Below are 22,799 nucleotides of genomic sequence, written 5' to 3' on the forward strand. Positions count from 1 at the left end.
CTGATTCCACGGACAGAGGCTGGCCTTCGTTCCTTAGGCTCTGTGTTCTGCTGAACAAGAGTCACATTGTGAGAAACAGTGGAGCAGCTTGATTTACAGAGAAGTTAATATTTTATTGAGCACTGGGCTCTTTCTGGCTGGGAGGCAATCTCTGTCTCAGGTACGGCACTGATAAATGTTGATGCTTTTCCAAAATGGGTGTGTTTCGGAAAAGCATTCCCAGCACTAGAGAAGAGCCCCTCACCACCAACGCAGGGCTTGGGCAGATCAGGTCGGCGGAGACTTGGAGAATCACTTCATGGAATGTCAGGGTGACCAGGGCCAGCCAACAAGCACACTGTACTTCCTGCAAGGTCAAGTCCTGGGGATAGATGGCAGTTTCGCAAGAACAGGCCTACAACGTTGCAAATGGTTTGGGGGTGGAGAATGTTCCCGCAGAACAGGAGGGATGCTTTGACAGACATAAGGTAAATACGGAGCCCTGGCTGCTAAAGGGGGGGCTCCTTGGCTGCCCCGTGCCAGCCCCAGGAGGGGCACACTCACACACGTTCAGGCTCAGCACACCGATCGATGGCAGTAGCGACTGGAGAGTGGCTAAAGTGGTAAGTCCGGGTTCATACAAGCCTTCCAACCCCTGGCATTCCCCAAAGCAGCAGAACCCATACGGTATTCTGGTCACTGCTGTTTTAGAGTATCTTCGTCTCAGCGACCTTCTATTTGTTCCTCTGGTTCAGTTGTATCAGGCTGTTTCCAGACTCTCCTTTAGGGCAGGGTTCCTCAACAAACCAATTCCCATTTTGGTGCAGATAATCCTTAGTTGGGGGTGGGGGGGCTGTCCTGTGCCCTGTAGGATGTTTAGCATTCACCCTGGCCTCCACCCACTGGATGCCAGGAGCAACCCACCTCCCCTCGTCCAGTTATGTCAGCCCCAAAGGTCTCTAGACATTGACAAATGCCACCTGGGGGCCAGACCTACTTCTCAAAAACCTCTGCTTTAGGCAAACATTCTCTGAAGAATCAGATCAGGCGCTCAGGCTTCAGGCTGAAAGCCCAGGAAGTCGCGGTTACCGCCTGTGGGTGGGGCAGGCCTGTTTCTGCGCACAAGACTACCCTCTCCTGGACGACAGTGTCAGTGCAGGCACGAGCCTCCGTCGGAGGACCCGCTGCTTTGCTGGGGAAGACTGTTTCACCATAGCTACTGCTATGTGTAGCCAACGCGTGTTAAGGGGAACTAGACTTCAGATAGATGCCAAGCTACGATGGATCACAGGGATGATAGTGCAAAGGGCACTGAACTCAGAGAGGACTTGGTCCCAGTCTCAGCTCTGACACATGTGATAAGCAACCTGGGCCTCCACTCTCTCATTGTCAAGATGAAGAGGGTGGACAAGATGAACCCTGGGGCAGAGATTACAGGCTTGGGTTTGAGTCCCACAGGCTGAGATTCATATCTCTGCACCGTCCCCTAATGGCTGACCAGCCTCGGGCAGGTTATGGGACCTTGTAACATCTCTGTTCCATCACTTGTAATCTGAAGACACTAATAGCAACTCCCCGCACCCTTGGTGACCCCGTCTAGTCTTGTGGCCCCGATGGCCACACATGTAGCTGCTATGGGGATTAAGTGGCTAAGACCCTGGGAAGAGCGAGTACAATACAGGGTTAGCTATAACTGGAAGACAGGGAGAGAGAATTCCAGCTCTGGAATTAACGAATGTTTATTAAGCATCTACTGCATGTTGGAATGATGCCAGACACCAGCCATTAAGGGGAGAACACGAAAGAAGCAAAACATCAGAAAGAGGATACCATCTGAGTGACTATCAGGAACTCCCATGTTGCTTTATTCATCTACTCATCTCCCCTTCTTCTGGACTGTTTATAATTCCTCCTTGGGCCTCTAAGGTTTTTTTCCCCCATTGTTACTCTCTGTCAAGGACCTTACTTCTGGTTTCTCTGAGGAAAGTGGAACAACTGGAAAACCTCTGCGGGTGCCTACCCCCAACATCTACCTGCTGTCAGCATGAGTCCATAGCCCGACTCCCACTTACTGGAATAAACTGTCCATGATCCTAAGGCTAACCCCTCCTCTGGACCCCCCTCCTCATCTACTGATGACAGCTCTTCAGCAATTCCCCCCTCCTGCTTCCTTCATCCAAGTATGCCTCTCAACGGAATCATTTTCAACCATCTCTCATCTTTAAAACAAAAACAAAAAAAACCCAAAAAAACCCCTCTCCTGACTCTCCTCCAGCTTCCTTGACATTTCTCTGTTCCTCTTTAAAAATTTTTTTAATTAATTAATTTATTTTAAAATAATCTATACCCACGCTCTTCTGAGTGAGCCAGTCAGGCACCCCTCTGTCCCTCTTTATGGCCAAATTCCTCAAGACTGTGCCTACGTACTCTTTTCAATTCTTTTCTCCCTCTTTCCCTTAAACCCACTTGGATCATGATCCACTCCCCTGCACTTCCCTGAAGTGGTTTTGTTGCTAAATTCAGTGATCAGTCCTCGGGTCTTATCTCGCTTATCAGTAGGATTTGACACACTGGACACCAGTCCCGTATCCCTGAAGCCCTTCCCCCACACTCCAGCACAGCACACGTTCCATCCTCCTGCCCACTGGCTGCTCCTGGTCAGCCTCATTTCTGTTTTCCTCCCCAGCTCCTGGATCCCTTACCACTGAAGGTCCCCAAAGCACAGCCCTTGGATTTCCACTCTTCTCTCTCTGCACTCATTCTACTCCCAGGGTTTTAAATACCATTTATATGCTTCCAAATTCCCAAATGTAGATCTCTAGCTGGGACCTCTCCAGAAACTTCAGACTCAAACAGCTAATTGCCCACTGGACATCTCCATCTGGCTGCCAAAAAGATGTCTCAATTAACACAATCAAAACCGATATGATCGGGGCGCCTGGGTGGCTCAGATGGTTAAGCGTCTGCCTTCGGCTCAGGTCGTGGTCCCGGAGTCCTGGGATCGAGTCCCGCATCGGGCTCCCCGCTCTGTGGAAAGTCTGCTTCTCCCTCTGCCTCTCTCTCTCTCTCTCATGAATAAATAAATAAAAAATCTTAAAAAAAAAAAAAACCGATATGATCTCCCCTAAAATGCTCCACTCAGAGTCTTGCCCCATCTTAGCTGATGGCAGTCTCATCCTTCAGTTGCTCAGTGTCATCTCTAAATCTCTTTCCTTCACACCCTCCACTAACACATCAGGAAATCCTTCAGAAGAGCCACAGACTCTGATAAGTCACACCTCGTCCATTATTATGCAAGCATCATCTCCTCCCTGGATGGCTGCTAAGTCAGATCATGTTACTATTCTGCTTAAAACCGGAATGACTTCCCACCTCAGATTAGAACCAGACTTCCTATAAAGGCTACAAGCCCTAAGGACTCTATGTGTAGCCGACACGTGTTAAGGGGAACTTAAGGATCGCTGATCCCATGCCCTCTCTGACCCCCTCCTGACCCATGCTCTCCCTCGACCACCCCACTCCGGCTGAAGGGGTCTGCTTGCGGTGCCCCCAGTACCCTTGCCTCTTGCTGGTCCCTTTATCCTTGCCTTCCCTTTGCCAAGAACACTGTCCCTCCCCTTATATAGCCTCATGGCTCCACCCATACCTCTTTCAAATCTTTGCTCACCTATCACCTTCTCAATGAAGCCCTCCCTACTCATCAAGTTTTAAAATTGCACTCCCCCTTAAGCATTTCTCATTCCCCCTCTCTGCTTTAATTTTCTCCATACCACTTATCAACTTTTAATGTACTATAAAATTCACTTACTTATTTTATTTAATGCCCATCCCCCCTCTAGCTTCCAAACTAGAAGGAAAGCTGTATCTCTAGCATCTATAACAGGGTCAGATATAGTAAATGTTCAATAAATATTTATTGAATGAACAAATGAATGAATCAACCTTCCTCAATAAATCCAATAAATATAGCTCCAATATATCCTATATCCCTAATATATCTTACTATAGAGATCTGAGACAATTTTCGGGTTATCATCAATACAAACAGGAGGAAATTCATCATGAAGCTAACCATAAGTCCAGACATTATAAACATGCTTTAAAGCATTTTGAAAGATTAGGGTGATACTCATGATCATATACATGACCGTTTCTCAAGGAAGGCAGTCCAGCCGGTCGGGATAATTTCCCAAAGGAAGCAGGTCCAACTTGGAAGGGCTCAACTTTCTAGTACATTCAGTGCACTGGCCTCTTCCAGCAAATTGGCTCAGGTGCCCTCCTGACATCCGTCCTGCCTGTGTCTCTCACTGGCTCAGCTTCTGCTCGGACAGCATAAAGATTAGGGAAAAAGAGAAGAAAATCTCACTGACATAGAGCCTGTAATTTACCAAGTTCTTTCTGTGTATACATCTCATTTAATACTCACAGCACTGATGCGAATTCGCCTACTGATTCAGGATACACTTACTGAACTCATTGAGGAGCTGCACACAGAAAGGAAAAGACACGGCCCCTGCCCTCAAGATGTCCATACTCCAGGGGGATGGTGACACACAAGTCATTGCCTTGCATTATTGTTCTTCGTAGGACTCATCACCATCTGACATATAATATATATACTTTATTCCCTCTCTCCCCGCTCACTAGTGCCTCTGTCCTGCTCACGGCTGTACCTCCAGTTCCCGGGGCTGCAATGGATAGCTGTTCAAAGAATGAAGAGTGTAAAAATTGCAAGGAAAATGAAGAAGCAATACTAAGTATGCCTGGGGAACTTATAGATTTTCTAAGAACGACAATGCTCAAAACCATTCTTGGAGAATGACTAGCTTTCCAAGCAGTTTGGGGTCGAGAGGTGGGATGCGGGCTGCGAAGAGGAGGTGTTTCCAGATGAAGGTCACGGCAGGTGCAAAGGCACGAATGTTCCTGGAGACTGTTTTCTTTTGCACCTTCCCAAAGGGACCATAAACTTCAAAAAAAGCAGGAGCTGTTTCAAATCTCTCTTGTGCAGGTTCCCTCTACCTCTTCCCAGGACAGGTCTGGGATGCTAGGAGGCTTTAATCTCTCAGAACTCAAAAAAGAAGATAATTTTCTTGTAAACTATATTCTCAAATATGCCAGGGAGGGCAGAGAGTAAAGCTGAAGCTAGGACCAGATACTCTTTAGCCAACAGTAATTCCCAACATAAGGAACATACATGGTCCCTTATTTGCAAAGCAAAGCTCCGGCCCCATCTTAGCCTCCTCGCAGCCCTGTGAAAGCATCGTTTTTCCATTGCCAAAATGAGAAAAGGGAAGCACAGAGGATTAACGTATAAGGAAGGCCAGAGCCAGCCGGGATCCTGGGTCCCTTGACGGGAAACCTGTCTGACCCTGCTGCCTCCTTTCCAAGCAGGGCCCTTGGCCGTCCCAAGCACACTGAATTTATCCCTGTGATGACCCTTCTAACTGTAGCACATGCGGAGGGGAAGTGCCCCCCAAGATGGGCTTCCTCCACTGTTGACTCTGGGGTTTCCAGGCCACCTTAATGACAATTGGACATACCGAGCTCACGCGGGCTCCTTCCAACCTGCCACCTGCACCTGCTGGGTTCCCAAGGTTATGACAGTTTCGCTTTTCCCCACTGGATTTTAGTAGTCACTGTCACATGGCTGGTAGCAGATGGTTCCTAATGGGCGAATCAACGTCACTGCCGGAGGGCCTTGATATGGTCTGCTGAAACGATCCCCAAACAAGCCAGAATTTGTAGACTAGTTCAGCGACTGAGTGATAGCCTCTAGAGAAATAGCTCATCTGGGCAAAAACAGCCCAAGGTCACTTTTTCCTGTATTTCTTTTTCTTTTTTACACATTAAAGTATTAGGTCTTTTTTAAAGATTTCATTTATTCTTTTGGCAGAGAGAGAGAGAGCACAAGCAGGGGGAGCGGCAGGGAGAGGGAGAAGCAGGACCCTGGGATCGTGATCTGAGCCGAAGGCAGACACTTAACTGACTGAGCCACCCAAGTGCCCCAAAATATTAGTTCCTTCAACTACCTGACGTGATAGAAAGCTCCCAACTATTACCCACTGAGGACACCCCCCCATCCCCTGGCCACATGGGACACAGACTGGACAACTGGAGGGTTCTATAACTGAGGGGATGTGAAGGGAGACAGGCACTGCGCCGGCCTCTCTGACCACCCACATCACCTGGCTTCTTTTCACAAGCACTGACAGCACCTCTCAGTCTCCCACAAGTGCACTGGGGGCATCTCCCGAAGGTCAAAATGACATGAAGCCTAGAAGTGACCCGCCCAGACCCAGAGTGGTGGCTCTGGCATGGAATGAAAAGGCCTTTGAAAACAAAGGAGTTCTGTGCACCTGGGTTGGCCCACAGGTGAATGGGAAGGAGAGTCAGGTGGCTGGAGGGGACAGCCAGTCTGGTTTTTAGGGTGCCTGAGCCCAGCAGGAGGGAAGGCCAGACCTCCCTGCCACACCTCCTCTCCTGCAAAGCAGAAGGTCTGCCAGCATGCATGTTTACGTCAGGTGCCAGGCACCTGGCTTTCTTTCCTGACCCTCTGCCTCTCACCCTCGGGCCTGGTTTCCTTCGTCCACTGACAGAGAACGGCCGCACTTTAGTACCTGACCTCCGAGGTGGTTCCAGAATGCCGTGCTGCCTTCGGCCCCTGGAATCCCCTACTTGTCTTCCTGCCTCTCCTGCTCACAGCCCTGGGGCAGACCCTATTTCATGCCCCGGAAGCCCCGTGCCCTAGTTGGGCCTAACGGGGAACTGAAGGGACATCGCGCTGGCTGCTCACCCCCAAGGCAGCCCTGGGACGTGTTCCTCTCCATCTGCACCCCTAACTCCCAGGACTGGCTCTCTCCTTGTCGTCTGTGACCAGGTCCTCTCCTGGTGTTTGCCTGTGACCCCTCGTGAATCCCCCTTAGCTTCTTTCTGTATTTTCTGACGGCACTTTCTAGCCCATCCTCTGAGAAACCTTCCCTGACTCACAAAGTGGGGTAGAGCCTAGTTCTGGAGCTCTAGGAGCTCCCCAAATTTCTCCTACCGTGACATTCATCAACCTTTGCCATGAGCACACGTTTCATTGTCAGTCTGTCCTGCTGGACTCTACGTGCTCTGAGGAGAGGATGCCACTCCTCCCCAGTGCCTAGCCCAGGGCCTCAGCCCCACAAGGCTCCCCTAACAGTTGTGAAGTAAAAGGCAAGAACGAACGAATGTGCCCTGCTCTAAGGTAGCATGGGTTAAGCACAGGGACGATTTCCTTTAGCCAGACTCACGGCCCAGAAGGACGGCTACACCCCAGAGGCTGGAGGAGGAAGGAACTTCCTTCCCTGGTCCTGAGTCATATTCCCAGGACCTCACCCCTTCTCTGGTGATTCTTTAGGGCAATGGTTCCAATACCACCGTCCACCACCCCGTCGCCATGCCCCGCCACCCTCTGCCACCCTCCACTCCCAGCCCATCCCGGCTTCGACCTCTGGCCCTGTTGTCCTGTAACCACAGACCCCAAACACAACACTGTGGGCCCAGGCCACATCCGCCCGCCAGCTGCTGCGGCCGAGTACTGCTCTGACTTGACAGACAACTGAGGAGCCCACTCTGTCTCCCAGACACGGGAGATGCGAGAGGGCAGAGATCACACGGGTTCCATCCTAGGGCTCTGGAGCCAGAGAGAGCCTCGCACTTCCTATCGGGGTGACCTTCCACGGAGCGCGAACTCAGAACCTCAATTCTCTTGCTTGGAACTTGAGCATAACAAACACAGGATGAGGGCGATTGCCATGCTTAACGCAGAGAACGTAAGAAAGCTCCCGGGACACAGCCTGGAATTTGGGCACAGTTCAACAGATGCTTGTGTCCCTGCACTTACCGAGGCCACTGCCCTCCTCTCTGACGGGACTGAGACTACTTCAAGCGAACAAAATAGAGCTGTTCGCTGTTGCCCTAGCTCAGACTTCCAACTGTCCCACAATGTCTGTTCTTCGCTTTTTCTTGGCAATAGAACCTCTAATTTTTTAACTGTGTGTGGCTGCCCCCAGATGAAACCGTGTCTCCTGGCCTCCCTCGCAGGAAGGTGTTGCTGTGTCACGAGGATCTGGCCGGTGGGGTGGAGGTAGACGTGCTGTCATGGCTGAGGGAGGGAGGGCACGCTCACCTTCCTCCCTGCCACCTTCCTAATGGCTGGTGTAGGGTATGGTTGGAGCCCGAGTGTCATTTCTGCTACCAGATGGAAGCAAGTGGGACAGGAGGTCAGCCACAGGCGCTGAGATGAAGTGGAACACACACACCCAGGGCTGCCATCGCTAGAGGATCATGCTGGCCTGGGGCTCCTCCTTGTGGACTTCATTTCCGTAAGAGAGAAATTACCTCATATCGTATTTAAGCCACTGGTTGAGTCTTCTGTGACTCCCAGACACACCTCATCCTGACTGATTACAGTCCTGGTTCTTCCTGGATAATTATCCTGAGTTCACTGCAGGTCTGCAGAGAGCTTCCAGAGAACAACAGAAGAGAGTGCTCCTACAGCGTCTCTGGAGCTAGACGTAGGGACCATGTCTCCCAGGGAGCCTGCTGACCATCTTGAAGCAAGCTCCAATGGGTCAGCTGACTCCAGAGGAGAGGGAAGAGACCCCAGTTGACTAAGAATCTACTACACAGCAGTTGTTCTTACAGATTTGACTGGAGCCGATCGGAGACAACATAAACTTGATAAAACAGTAAGGGATCACATTAGCCTTGTAGATTTGACATCTGCTGTGGTTCGTTTTTTTTTTTTTTTTAAGATTTTATTTTGACAGAGAGAGAGAAAGCACAAGCAGGGGGCAGAGGGAGAAGCAGGCTTCCCGCGGAGCAAGGAGCGTGATGTGGGACTCGATCCCAGAACTCTGGGATCATGACCTGAGCCCAAGGCAGATGCTCAACTGACTGACTCCAGACAGTTCACAGATCAAGATGGCAGGGTGAGGCCAGGTGTCTGAGAGAAGAGCCCCTCTCATCTGCTGTGGTTCTTATCTGTCTGGTGACGGTTGGTCTCAGAAAGCAACTTACTCTTTGGTACTCCCGTCGGAGTGTGAATGTGGGCCTTAACCAAATCGAACAGAGGAGTTAGAGAAGATCTAGAGCTGGGCCACTCAAAGTGTGCTTACAGACTAGCTGCCCATCCCCACACCGCTTGTTACTAGCCCACAGCGAGGTGAGGAGCTTGCGCCAGAACACAGACTGACAGCTTGACGAAGCCCAGTGTTTCCTTCTGCTGACATTTTCCCCCCCTCGCGAGATTTCTCGATAAAGGAGTGGTATATATTCTGACCTAAGCTCATTACCTCATTTCAGACAGTACTTTAAATAGCACTTCTTTGCCCTGTTATGGGGCTTCAGAAAAATATCGTTTGCCCTACCTCAAACCAAGTGAATCATGATCTCTGAGGAGGGGGCCCAGGCAACTGTATTTTAATAAAGCTGATTCTGAGGAATCCCTCTGGTGGAAAACCACTGTATAGAGATAACAGGACGGGGTGGGGGGTGGGATTCAGGATTGTCTTCTCAGGACCTAAGCAATGTGACCATGTGCACTTGCTTTAAACGTAAGCTGGCTCTGCTGGGCACAACACACTTTTAATAGGGCGATCTTCTTGATCACTGATGTGAGAGGAGTTGGCAAATTGCCGTGGATAAAATCTGAATCCTTCTTTCTAGAGGCTTTTGTTCATATTGTAGTTTTTCTGAAAGCTCTTTCAGTCCTTACTGAATTTATCCTCTCTTGAAACAAACCCAGTTTCTTTAATGCCCGTGTAAAAGAGGAAAAGGGTTTTCCTGCTTTCCTCCATGACAGAGCCCCTGGCACCATAACCACCGTCATGGGACATGCCTCATTGCAGGGGAATCTGGTCCCCATGAAAGCAGGTCAATGGCTCTAAAATGGCGGGGTCTTCCGTGCCCACCTCCGAGGTGATGGAACCCAATGCTCTTACCTGCAGTCCCCAGGCTCAGCAGCACAGCTACCCAGAAGACCCAGAAGAAAATGAGGATGGCAAAAGTCCATAGTGGTTGGAACAGCAGGAAAGGAGAGTTGCTGATGGCCTTATTTATGACTTGAAAAAGTTCAACTGTCAATTTTATTCTCTTTCTGAGGACAAAAATCAAGCTGAGCAGAACTGCCTGGTGAGAAAGGGGTTAGAATAAATGACTCAAAATAGTGAAGAACTGAGAAGGAAACCTTCATATTTCACTGGTATCTCAGCAAACAGCTCTTTATCTACTCACTATTTTTATTATAATTGAACAGAAAAATGTTCAAATCCTAACTGAGCATCTACTATGTGCTGGTCCCTATGAGAGACCCTGCAGCTGGAACAGTGAACAAGACACAGTCCCTGTCCTAAGGGAACTTGAGGTCTGGTCAGAGAGCAAGAGAAAATGCAAATAAGGTCCTCTAGGTTCAGAGAACCATCTTCTGTCCCTTACCTCCTCCCCACAATACCCCAAAGACTCAGAGAATGCTCAAGGATTGCAAAAGGCAAGGAATGGAACTATAAGGGGAAAGGACAGTGATTATGCCTCAAAGCAACCTTCTGTGCCTTCCTCACTACTGGTTTTGGCCTCCCTCCATGTAAATTTCATATTAAAATCATCCCAGTCCAGTCACCTGCCATCTCCTCACACCCTTCACAGGCAAGCTTTTGCACAGACTAGTCTCCATCTGCCATCCACACTTTCACACCCTAACCTAGAGCATGGCATGTGAATCTCTGTCCATTCCTCTTTTCTTAAAACTTTTTCTTCCCTTCACTTCTGTGATCGCTCTTTCTTCTGGCTCCCCTCCTACTTCTTCAGTTGTTGTTTCTCAGAGTCTTTGGGGGCTATCTCCTATTCCTTTGTGGTCTTATCATCCTTCCTAGAGGCTGATAACCTTCATTCCAAATAAGAACCTCCAGCCGTGGGGTGCCTCGGTGGCTCAGTTGGTTAAGCATCTGCCTTTGGCTCACGTCATGGTCTCAGGGTCCTGGGATCAAGCCCTGCATCTGGCTCCCCGCTCAGTGGGGAGTCTGCTTCTCCCTTTTCTTTTGTGCCCTGTCCCCCGGCTCATGCTCTCTCTCTCAAATAAATTTAAAAGAAGAAGAAAGAAGAAAGAGGAAGAAGAGGAAGAAGAGGAGGAGGAAGAGGAAGAAGAAAAGGAAGAAGAGGAGGAAGAAGAAGAAGAAGAAGAAGAAGAAGAAGAAGAAGAAGAAGAACAACAACAACAACAACAACAACAACAACAACAACAACAACAACAACCTCCAGCCTCACCCTTCTCTAGGTGCTAGATGAGTAAGCACATCAGTTCCTGGCCAGGCCATGAACATCCTACTGTGTCTCAAATTCAACTCGTCATGAGCCAAATTCATTATCTTCACATAAAAATCTCCTCTTTCTTCTAGATTCCCTACTCCAGTGGCCCTAACTTTTCTGGACTCTTCAAGAATAAGTAAGGTTCCTCTCCTGTGTATTTCCATGTTATCCCAAACTTACCAACTCTAGCACTCGGCATTTTCTACTGCAAATGTTTACTTAGCTGAATTTCTCATTAGGTTAAGCTCCCCAATAGCAGAGCTATCCCTGGTGCACAGCACAATCCCAGTCACCTGCGTTCAATTTCCTAGATCTCTCAGTCTCTATTCCCACAATTGATCGCAGCTCAAGTCCTATCCTCAACCATCTGTACCCTAATAACGTCCTCATTAGCCTGTTTTTTTAATTTTATTTTTTAAAAAGATTTTATTTATTTATTTGACAGAGAGAGATAGCGAGAGCAGGAACACAAGCAGGGGGAGTGGGAGAGGGAGAAGCAGGCTCCCGGCCAAGCAGGGAGCCCGATGCGGGGCTCGATCCCAGGACCCTGGGATCATGACCTGAGGCAAAGGCAGACGCTTAACAACTGAGCCACCCAGGCGCCCCTTTATTTATTTATTTATTTATTTATTTTTTAAAAGATTTTATTTTATTTATTTGACAGAGAGAGAGAGACACAGCTAGGGAGGGAACACAAGCAGGGGGAGTGGGAGAGGGAGAAGCAGGCTCCCGGCCAAGCAGGGAGCCCGATGCGGGGCTCGATCCCAGGACCCTGGGATCATGACCTGAGCCGAAGGCAGACGCTTAACGACTGAGCCACCCAGGCACCCCAGCCTCTGTTTTTAATCCCCTTGGCTCACAACCCCTACTACCCCTTCCTGGCCCAAAGGATCTCACAGTTTAGTGGAGGAAAGTCGAAGGAAGTTGGGATAAACTAAAACTGCTCCCAAAACTGGGAGCAGAGCCTCCTGCCCCAGCTGAACATGCCCAGACACCCCTAAGTTGTAAAGGCTAAGTAGGAATTTCCAACTCTGCATTTTCTACTATCAATAAGAAAGAGGGACCTTTTTTTGGTTTTACTTAAAATTTTCATGAAGCAAAATTATATGATCTTTAGGTAAATAAACTTGGCTTCTAGCTCCTGAGTAGAAAGCTAACATATGCATATTTCTTTCTTTTTTTTTTTTTTTTTAGATTTTATTTATTTATTTGACAGAGAGAGACACAGCGAGAGAGGGAACACAAGCAGGGGGAGTGGGAGAGGGAGAAGCAGGCTTCCCGCGAAGCAGGGAGCCTGATGCGGGGCTCGATCCCAGGACCCTGGGATCATGACCTGAGCCGAAGGCAGACGCTTAACGACTGAGCCACCCAGGCGCCCTAAACATATGCATATTTCAATGCATGTGTGTTTTACAAGTTATATACATGCATACAATACTCCTCTCACATTCTTAAGTACACTGCAAGGATGTTCATTAGAAGCGTAGAGTCAACTCTAACCTGACCCTCTCCCCAGTCTCAGCAGGGATCAGCATTACCTAATGGGGATGGCGCTGGGGGTGCGAGCGAGGCTGGGCTGGGCAGCAGGGCTGATGCACCATGGGGGTCATGTCTTGACTTCACTCTTCTGGGCTCTAAGCCTCCAGGAGCTGCCCTTCAGCCTGTGCTCCTAAGCTGATGCCCTGAGGTATGTGTTTAACGCCAGTCACACTCTTTTCTTCATCACAGCTAGTGCTTTTTGTGAAACTATTTAGACAACGTTCATATGCAGCCCCCATCTTCCCAGAACAATGTTTTCAAGTTGATTTGTAAGGTAGCTTCTGGGAACTCAGGAGACAGGACCACATATCCACCCAAGTGTCCTGGTAGCAGACAAGGATTTCCCTGGGAAATCTTCACTAGATGAGACTCTCGGTCTCTGCTGGGCTCCAACATGTAGGGAGGGAGTGGGGGAAGACGAGCGAGATGGGGCTCCCATATGAGCAAGCAAGAAGGGATGAGGGTTGAAGGAGGGGACCCTTCTTCTGCTTCTATTCCCCTCTTGCTAAGGTTGGTTTCCCCCTCTCTTTTGCTTCTCTGGAGAAGTGGGGATAAGAAAGGCACAGTGAGGGAGAAGAGGGGTAGCTGTTAACTCCTCTTTCCCCTTGGATACCAGCACTGGGGACAGGGAGTGGTGTCTGACTAGAGGACATAATGTGACTTTCCCTGTCTTCCTTCCCTCACCTTGTGCCAGGGTCCTGTGGGAGCCAAGCTGGGCTGGTGGGGAGAAGAAGCAGGTGGGCAGTGTTTTTCTTAGGTGGAGTTACCCTCTTGCACCAAAGCCAGCCCCACTTCCTCAGCCCCAGGTCTCCAGTCAGGGGAACTAGGGGTGGCTCTCTATAGGAATGCCGAGCTTCTGTGGCGGATGCTCCCTAGGGAGGAGGGAAGTCCGTGGAATCTTGCAGGAATATTCCCATTTGACAAATGAGGAGACCCAGGCCTAAGGCCAAGTCATTCTGCGAGGTCACATAGGGGGTAGTAGGTCTGAACACCCACCCGAGACCACAAAGGCTAGAGTCTTTCCCCGTGTACCACGTCATGCGGTTGCTTGCTTTGTAATTCATCTAATCAGGGGGCAGGTGCTATTGGTGTGTTTTGTCTTGCTAGCTCTGTTGCCTAGTGCAGGACCCAGTGCATGAGAGGGGCTCAGTAAATGGCAACGAACAATCTAGGGCTCTTGTGAGGACATGCCCGCCCAGCAACCAGCACGTGGCAGGAACTTAGTAAGTAGTGGTGACAAATGTCCCATGGGAATGGTGTGGGAGCTGGTTTGCTGGTACCCTCTGACACAGCCCCTGAACAGTCCTCACAGACACAGGTGAGAACAGCCTCCCTGCCTTCACAGCCTTCCCTCACGCTAACCTTCCGCTCAGGGAAGAGAAGTCACCCCTGACTCTGGAGTCTGGGTGGCCATTAAAGGTTCAGCGTGTGGAGACAAAGGAAGCCCCATGGAGGGCTCAGGGAGAAGGCAGGCTGTCCCCCCACTCCCTCCCCACTGCCCAACCGCTCCAGCCTCCACCTGGGGCGCAGGGGGTCCCTTCTCCTTCAGCCTCCTCACAGGCCCTGGAGCAGCTGCAGGCCTGGTCCCTGCCCAGGGCAGGACAGATCAGGAACTTTCCTTAGTCATACACTTGCTCCCTGAGATGCACTCCATGTGACGAACACACACCTGAAACCTCACTAGAAAGGAGAAGATGTGGAGACTACCGAATATGGTAATGGAAGGCTCTCCTTAGCCGAGAACTGGTGAGAGAGTCTGCGCTCGCCCGAAGAATTAAAGGGCTTGTGGGAACCCTAGCTGTTGCCCATCCATAAACGGTGAGTAAGCAACACGCCAGCAAGGATGGCCATGGTGGCCTAAAAATCAGCCCCAGCCCCCCTCCACGGCCTTGTGATTCTAAGGCTTTTAATGCCCCCTGCGGAGTGACCTGAATGATTTTCCAAGCTCCCTCCTCCCACAACAACCGTATCTGCTGCCTCAACATTCTGTTTGCCGGTTTTCAACTAGGGTGTTCACGGGGAGGCAGTGGGTTCTCTGAACAGCAAAATCACCAGTGGCCCGCGGGTTTGGAAAGAAAGGGCTCTCTGTGTTCAAGGGCAGTGGGAGCTGCCACACCCTGGAGGGGGCAGAGCATCCACTGGCTGGAAGGGGGAGCCTCCTCACAAACAGGAAACGGGAACTGTCGTTAAGTCTGCCCCCTGACCCCCACTCCTTACAGCGTCCACCTTACTGCCACTTGGGGGTAAAAATGGTTCTACTGTGTTCAAGGAAAATGAATCAGCACAAGTAACAAATCAACCTCTGAGAGCTGGCAGAAATGACCTGGGAAGAAGGTAAGGTCTTTTTTCCTGTTTTTTTTTTTTTTTTTTTTCTTTTTTTGAAGGTTTTGATTTATTCCTATGTGGGTATTGCAAATAAGAGAACGCACTAAACATGTATTCATTCACCATACTATTATGTATGCATACTCTGAGGTTAAAAAAAACCCACCCAAATTCTAGTTGTTTTTAGTTACAATCCTATTATTCGGATTTCAGAGTTTTAGCAGGCTACTTGACCTCCTGCTGGAAGGGCGTTTCTTACCGTGATTACTGTAGATAGAACAGCAAACCCCAGCAAACACTTCATATTTTCCCTTTCTGTGTCCAGTTCTATGCTGAGGTCATGGGTATAGTCGTAATACAGCCACCATAAGACACCACAGACAACTAGAAAGCAAAACACCAGGTCAACTCAGCACAGATGCATGGGTAACTGCCCCCCCCTCCAGCATATGGACCACACACGGGGTGGCCTGGCTCGGGCGGTGGGTCCCAAGGGCCTGGGGCTTTATGTGTACCAACCAACCCTCCAGAGGAGATGGCCAGGGCCAGGATAGCCTCCCCAAGGACTGTCTGGGCCCGCAGTGGCTGCCTGTCTTTGGGAGGCACGGGGAAGGGATTCCAGAACACAGGTGCCTCCTGCCAGCCCAGCCTGCAGACTGGGTATGGATGTGAGCAGGGCGGAAAGTGCACGGGCAGGGCAGTGAGGGGAACACCATTCAAGTCCAAAGTCTAGAACTGCCCGATGAGCTCCACTGGTGCTGACCCCTGCGGGAACGGGGACGTCAGCGTGGCACTCACAAGTCTGGGTGGGTAGCCTGACATTGCACATGCCCTCCGTTTTAGCACTACCTGCACCTACAACACCACCACGGTGGCTAGAGGAGGGTCACATTGGTCTTTCCTTGTCCTAGGCGGGAAAGGGTCCATCATAAGCTGCTGTGCCCGTCCTCCAGCATGGCACGCTGTGCACCTGTGAGCTGTAGGGCTCTCAGTTGCTGAGGGCAAAGCTGATTATTCAGGGGAATGAAACCCTACAGTCATACCAATTATTAAAAGTTCAAGTATCCCATGCCAGCTGGTAAATAGCTGCTACCTTGAACTTCCTGTGTGCCCCTACCTCTCAGACCCCCTTTCCTGACAACCCCTGGATGGACCCACATTCCGGCCACAAAACGGGAACCAGTGGGCACAGGGGAGGGTCTTTGGGACCCTGCCCCAGCTCAGGGCCTGAATCGTTTTAGACTGGTGGGAGCCTTTGCATGACAACTGTGGGGACCTACATATCAACGGCTGATGTGAAAGGTCAGAAGACATTCTTTAAAAGCAGGCATTCTTTCCAACAAGTCTTGGAGTCTGTTAATGGTATGGCCACGAGGACTGCTGGAGAGAGCAGCAGAGACCACAGACTGGCATCAACTTGGCGAGTATCTGCAGGACACAAGCAAGTCCCTTTGTCCTCTCTGGCTCTGAGTTTTCTCATATGTGAAACGCTGGGGTTGGATGAGAGACTCTCTGAAGCCTATTTAGCTCAAGAATGCCAACTTTTAAGTTCCATACTTAATGAAAATGCTTTTCATTTAATCAAAAAGAAATCCATCAAGTAGAAATACTCACACAGCAGTCCCGAAATAATCAGTGCGATGAAAATGTGAACCAGGAGGGTGGTGATGAATCGGAAGGTGACCATCATGCCCAAAGACAAGGCTGAAAAATTAAGCAGAACATATAAACCCCAACAGCACTCTCAAGGTGTGAGAGTGATGAGGACAATGGCAGGGCTACCATGACTCCCAGAAGAGGGAGGGCTGAGGAGTTCCTTCAGTTTCTAAGTATCTTCGACATCTACTAAACAAAAACCACAAGACACACCCAGCGCACTCTCTGAAGCATATACAAGTTCAGTCTGCTATAGTAAGCCAGTTTCTGAAGCCCTAGCATTCTTCTTCAATTAAAAAAATTTTTTTTGTTGTTAATTAGGTCTTATTCCCAAATACCCAAAATGTTGTGTTTTTTTTTAAGAATTTATTTATTTATTTGAGAGAGAGAGAGAGAGAGCATGAGCAGAGGGGCAGAGGGAGAGGGAGAAGGACAAGCAGGCTCCCCACTGAGCGCAGAGCCCAATCCCAGATCACGACCTGAACCTAAGTCAGAGGCTTAATTGACTGAGCCACTACAGGTGCCCCCAAAATGTTTTTTTTAAGTCCAAATGAACCATTAAAAAAATTTTTTTTTTTTTTACCATACTTAACTCTTTTGACTTCTTATTGAGCTTGTGTATAGTTTTTTTTTTTTTTTTAAGATTTTATTTATTTATTTGACAGAGAGAGACACAGTGAGAGCAGGATTACAAGCAGGGGGAGAGGGAGAAACAGGCTTCCCGCCGAGCAGGGAGCCCGATGTGGGACTCGATCCCAGGACCCTGGGATCATGACCTGAGCCGAAGGCAGACGCTTAACGACTGAGCCACCCAGGCGCCCTTGAGCTTGTGTATAGTTTTAACTTTAAATGTTTTCAGGTATTCCTATTAAATATGAAAAATCAACGCCTTTATTTTTTTTTTTTTATTTTTTAAAGATTTTATTCATTTATTTGACAGAGAGATAGAGAGCACAGATAGGCAGAACGGCAGGCGGAGGGAGAGGGAGAAGCAGGCTTCCCGCGGAGCAGGGAGCCCGATGCGGGGCTCGATCCCAGGACCCTGGGATCATGACCTGAGCTGAAGGCAGACGCTCAAACGACTGAGCCTCCCAGGCGCCCCAATTAATGCCTTTAGAAATGAAAAATTTTCTAATGTTTTGGCAAGCTGTATATGTAAAAAATCTGTATATTACTGTCCAGTACTTGGGCTTTTAGGCTTATGAATTTATGTTAAGCATTTCAGTGAATTTATATATACTATTTTACTTTTTCTCTAAACCAGAAATCTTAGGATTCCATATAGATGTTTTGGTGTAGTGGTTAAGAATGTGGCTTTGCGGGGCGCCTGGGTGGCTCAGTTGGTTAAGCGACTGCCTTCAGCTCAGGTCATGATCCCGGAGTCCCGGGATCGAGTCCCGCATCGGGCTCCCTGCTCAGCGGGGAGTCTGCTTCTCCCTCTGACCCTCCTCCCTCTCATGCTCTCTCTCAAATAAATAAATAAAATCTTTAAAAAAAAAAAAAAAAAGAATGTGGCTTTGGGGATCAGAACACAGCTCTGCGGCCCACTCTAGTCACCATATGACTTTGGCCAAGTCACTTAACCTAAGCCTCGGTTTCCCCTCGTGCAAGTGGTGACAGCATTCTGACGAGGTTTTAAGGAGTTAAGAGTAAGCACAAGGCCTGGCACATTGGATCATAAGAAATCGGGAAGTTGCATAAAGGTGACGAGGTAGGCATCCCCAAGCACTCAGGAATTAGTAACCCTCTGGTAATGAAATTACAGAACACTCCATTTGTAAACTGGTAAAATCACGGCTGACCGAAGAATTCCTTTCAACCAAACGGCTGGGGAGCAGCCACTGCAGAAGGGGGTAGACAGCAGGCCATTACTACCGCCCACAATGGCAGAATGTGTTCATTTGTTCAAAGACAAAGTTGACTCTTAAAGGGGTTCCTCAAGTTGGAGGACAGCAAATAGGAAGTTAAAGGGCCAGGGGTGGGGGTAGCTGCTTCCAGAAGCGCCTGAAAGAGGCATGTCCTGGCTCAAGGCCTTGACCCGCCTCCAACCCAAAGCAGGCAGTTGGCTACCTCAGGCCATTGCCGTCTGACGCTAATGAACACGATGCACGTGCCTCCTTGCCTTGCTCACCAAGCAACCTTCTGACCTGGCTTGCTCATGCGGAGAGGGCGGTCTGGCCAGAAGACACACATTTCTGGTTCCCCTGACAGTTGTAATTTTCATTGCCAATTCGCAGACTGGCCAGTTTGTGAATCTGCTTTGCACACCCATGCTTACTCAGAGCTGAGGACTAGGCTCTGGAACATGGCCGCTATATTAAGGCAAACCCACACTCAGTGAGGTCTCTTGGCAGAGAGCCGGCTGGTGTTCCCCTAATTCTATTGTCCCCTCTCCCAGCTGAACCTAAAACACTGAAAATATTTATGAAGAAAATACGTGAAGTTTTATCTTTAAGTCAAGAGGCTAATTTTCACCGTACAACATACGTAAGTGCTAGAAACTTTGGCACAGTCATTGTAAGAAAATTAACTGAAAATTACCTAATGCGAAGATACACAGGCCGAGGATTATGTCTCTTCCTGACATTATTCCACTTAGAATTCGATGGAGGATGTCGACATCATTTATCAAAACAGATGCAAACAAGGAATAGCACTCAGGCGTTTGAGGGATGCATCGGTTAAACAAGGGGAAAGACTTGCTAAAAAGGAAAGAAAAAATGGCAAAGATGTTTATTTAATTACTTGACTTAAAAAAAAAAACCCATGTTTAAAATTCTCAACAAATAAGAAAACATAAGATCTGCAGTAATAAAAAGAAGTTTAGCATCCTGTTTGCTAAATACACTTTAGAAAGCCAGGCAACTGTGCTCTCTTAAAGTAATCAGCTGCTCTGGGTGGGGAATGATGATGGGGACCCAGGGAAACCAGAAATCGACACTTGGAGAGTGACATTTCTGACTCTCCTGTAGTGGCCCTTCTTAGACACAGACTCCAACTCCAGCACAAGAGTTGCATGTCTTTAAAGAACTGCTAGACACAAGGGGCTGGTTCAGTGGCGAGCTGTGTCAATGAAACAAGCAGCTTTATTCTATCCTCTTTAAGGAGGCGAATAAGGCTCGACAGGCTTGCTCTGAACAGAATGGGTACTGGGGAGTGATGAATGTATGAATAAAGCTGCAGTTGATAACCAGTAGATGAAAAAGCTGACCTTCTTGGGACCTCTTCCTGAAACATAAAAATGCTCAGCGATGTTCATCCTTTTTTTTTTTAATTTTATTTTATTATGTTATGTTAATCACCACACATTACATCATTAGTTTTTGATGTAGTGTTCCATGATTCATTGTTTGTGCATAATACCCAGTGCTCCATTCAGTATGTGCCCTCTTTAATACCCATTACTGGGCTTACTCATCCCATCCCCCTCCCCTCTAGAACCCTCAGTTTGTTTCTCAGAGTCCATAGTCTCTCATGGTTTGTCTCCCCCTCCGATTCCCCCCCCTTCATTTTTCCCTTCCTACTATCTTTTTTTTTTTTTTTTTTTTTACATATAATGTAAATTATTTGTTTCAGAGGTACAGGTCTGTGATTCAACAGTCTTACACAATTCACAGCGCTCACCATAGCACATACCCTCCCCAGTGTCTATCACCCAGCTACCCCATCCCTCCCACACCCCCACCACTCCAGCAACCCTCAGTTTGTTTCCTGAGATTAAGAATTCCTCATATCAGTGAGATCATATGATACTTGTCTTTCTCTGATTGACTTATTTCACTTAACATAATACCCTCTAGTTCCATCCACGTCGTTGCAAATGGCAAGATTTCGAGGTTTTTTTTTTGATGGTTGCATAATATTCCATTATATATATACTAAATTTATATATATATACTAAATTATATATATACTAATTATATATATATATATACTACATATATATATATAAATATATATATATACTATATACTAAATCTTCTTTAACGGGTGTTCATCCTAATGACTCTTAATGAGGCCACAAGCACCTTCACGGGCTTCTGCCTTTCCTTCCTTCCTTGGGTCCCCACAGTGAAAATTATCCCAACCCAAGAAGTGCCAAATTATCTGAAAAATTGCTAAAAACCAAGTACTTTTTGAAATGTGTGAAGATGAAACATGAGAGAACCCAAATGCAAACAGTATTATATTGTCATGAAGAAAGAAATGGCTTCTGAACTTTCAATGAACACGGCGTAGAACATATGGAAGAATCTTTCTCAGGAAGTCACAACATTACAGAAATAGTTCCTGAGTCACTGAATAGTGATTCAAGAGGAGGGTAATACAAATAAGCAGCTTTTCCCTAATTAAAAAATTTGAAGGCATAATACATTCTCATGGCTCAAATTCCAAAAGGTACAATAGAATAAATAGTGAGAAATGGCTGTTTTTTTCTCCTTGAGGAAAAGCACATTTCTTCTCAGGCAGCCATTGTTTTTGTTTGTTTGAACATTTTAGAAAATAAATTTCTAATTTTGGAGTAATTTTCAAGTTACAGAAAACTTGCAAAGATGCTACGGAGTGTTCCTATGTATACCTCACAATCACCTTCCCCTAACATCGTACATAACATAACCACAGTACATTTGTGAAAATTAAGAAATTAACATTGTTACTATCCTATTAACTAAACTACAGTCTTTACTTGGATTTTACCACTTTTCATTAATGTCCTTTATTTTCTCTTCCAGAATACAATCCAGGATGCCATGTTGCATTTAGTTGTCATGTGTCCTTTGGTCTATGACAATTTCTTAGGTTTTCTTTGTTTCCCATGACCTTGACACTTTTGAAGATTGATGGTCAGGTATTCGGTAAATTGTCCCTTAGGTTTTCTCATAATTAGATTGCAGTTATGGGTCTGGAGAAGAACACCACAGAGGTGAAGTGTTCTTGCCATAGAATCATATTGGGGAACATGATAGCAACATGACATCACTGGTGAAGTTAATCTTGATCACTTGGCTAAGGTGGTTGGTATCTGTCAGGTTTCTCCACTGTCATGTTACTATTTTTCTAGATTCTTTGGGAGTGAGTCACTGAGCCCAGCCCACCCTTAAGCGGAGGGAAATTAAGCGGGAAATGTCTACATACATTATTTGGGATTCTTCTGTAAAGATTTATCCCTCTGTGCCCTCCCCCCATTTATTTATTTAATCATGGATATTTATTCTTTAGGTTATAATCTAGTATGATCGCTATTTATTCTGTTGCTCAAATCATTCCAGCTTTGGCCACTAGGAGGTCTTTCAGGCCGGCCCCTGGGTAATTTTGAGCACATCCTCACTTTCTGGTTCTGCAAGATTATGCCACCCTTATGTTGTATTTTCCTTATCCAAGTCCTAAAATCAGTCATTTCTCCAAGGAGCCCTTGGAAAATGGTATTTAGAAACCAATATCTGGGTACTAGGTATGCTCATTCCTACTGGGGTGTCACTGATCCTAGGTCCTCTTATAATCCACCCTAGTATGTATTGTCGGAATGCTAACTAGTACCCCTGTGAGAAACAAACTTACCTACTAGAGCATGGTGCCTATGTACAGTTATTTTTGTCTTTAGTTCACAGTATTTAGTCATAAAACTGTTTTCCAAAGTTACGTCATAGGTCAGTTCCTTTTTTCTCTTCCCCCTTCAGCGAGGTTATGTCATATATTTGTATTAAGTTAAATTCATTTGTCATAGTCTACATTCTTGATACTTTGGTTGATTTTATTTTTTATTTGGATACAGTAAAGTTGACTCTGTACAGGTATTGATAAGTACATTGGATCATGTAAAAGAGCAATTCTAAAGAGTTTTTCATTTGTTTGTTTTGCTTTTGTTTTTTTGAGAGAGAAGAATGTTCATGTGAATCCATTCTTGTCCTCCAAGGGAGAGAGGGTGAGAGATACCACTCCTAAGTCAGATGAGAAGTGTTTCCTAGGAAACT

The 22,799-nt window shown here is 47.5% G+C and overlaps 1 protein-coding gene across 1 annotated transcript in view; it reads right to left on the bottom strand.

Moving 5' to 3' along the window:
* Nucleotides 1–22,799, bottom strand: part of SLC44A3 (solute carrier family 44 member 3) — a 99,459-nt gene that overhangs the window by 52,032 nt on the left and 24,628 nt on the right. Inside the window, exons 6-9 of the mRNA XM_064588781.1 lie at nucleotides 19,369–19,529; nucleotides 16,786–16,875; nucleotides 15,431–15,555; nucleotides 9,948–10,134 (exon numbers count right to left, since the gene is read on the bottom strand). Coding sequence (XP_064444851.1) covers nucleotides 9,948–10,134; nucleotides 15,431–15,555; nucleotides 16,786–16,875; nucleotides 19,369–19,529 — 563 coding nt within the window. The remainder of the gene's footprint in view (nucleotides 1–9,947; nucleotides 10,135–15,430; nucleotides 15,556–16,785; nucleotides 16,876–19,368; nucleotides 19,530–22,799) is intronic.

This window comes from Mirounga angustirostris, unplaced genomic scaffold, assembly GCF_029215605.1.
Source record: "Mirounga angustirostris isolate CCGP_5_RB_7025 unplaced genomic scaffold, mMirAng1.0.hap1 SCAF_4, whole genome shotgun sequence".
In the NCBI taxonomy this organism is placed as follows: domain Eukaryota; kingdom Metazoa; phylum Chordata; class Mammalia; order Carnivora; family Phocidae; genus Mirounga; species Mirounga angustirostris.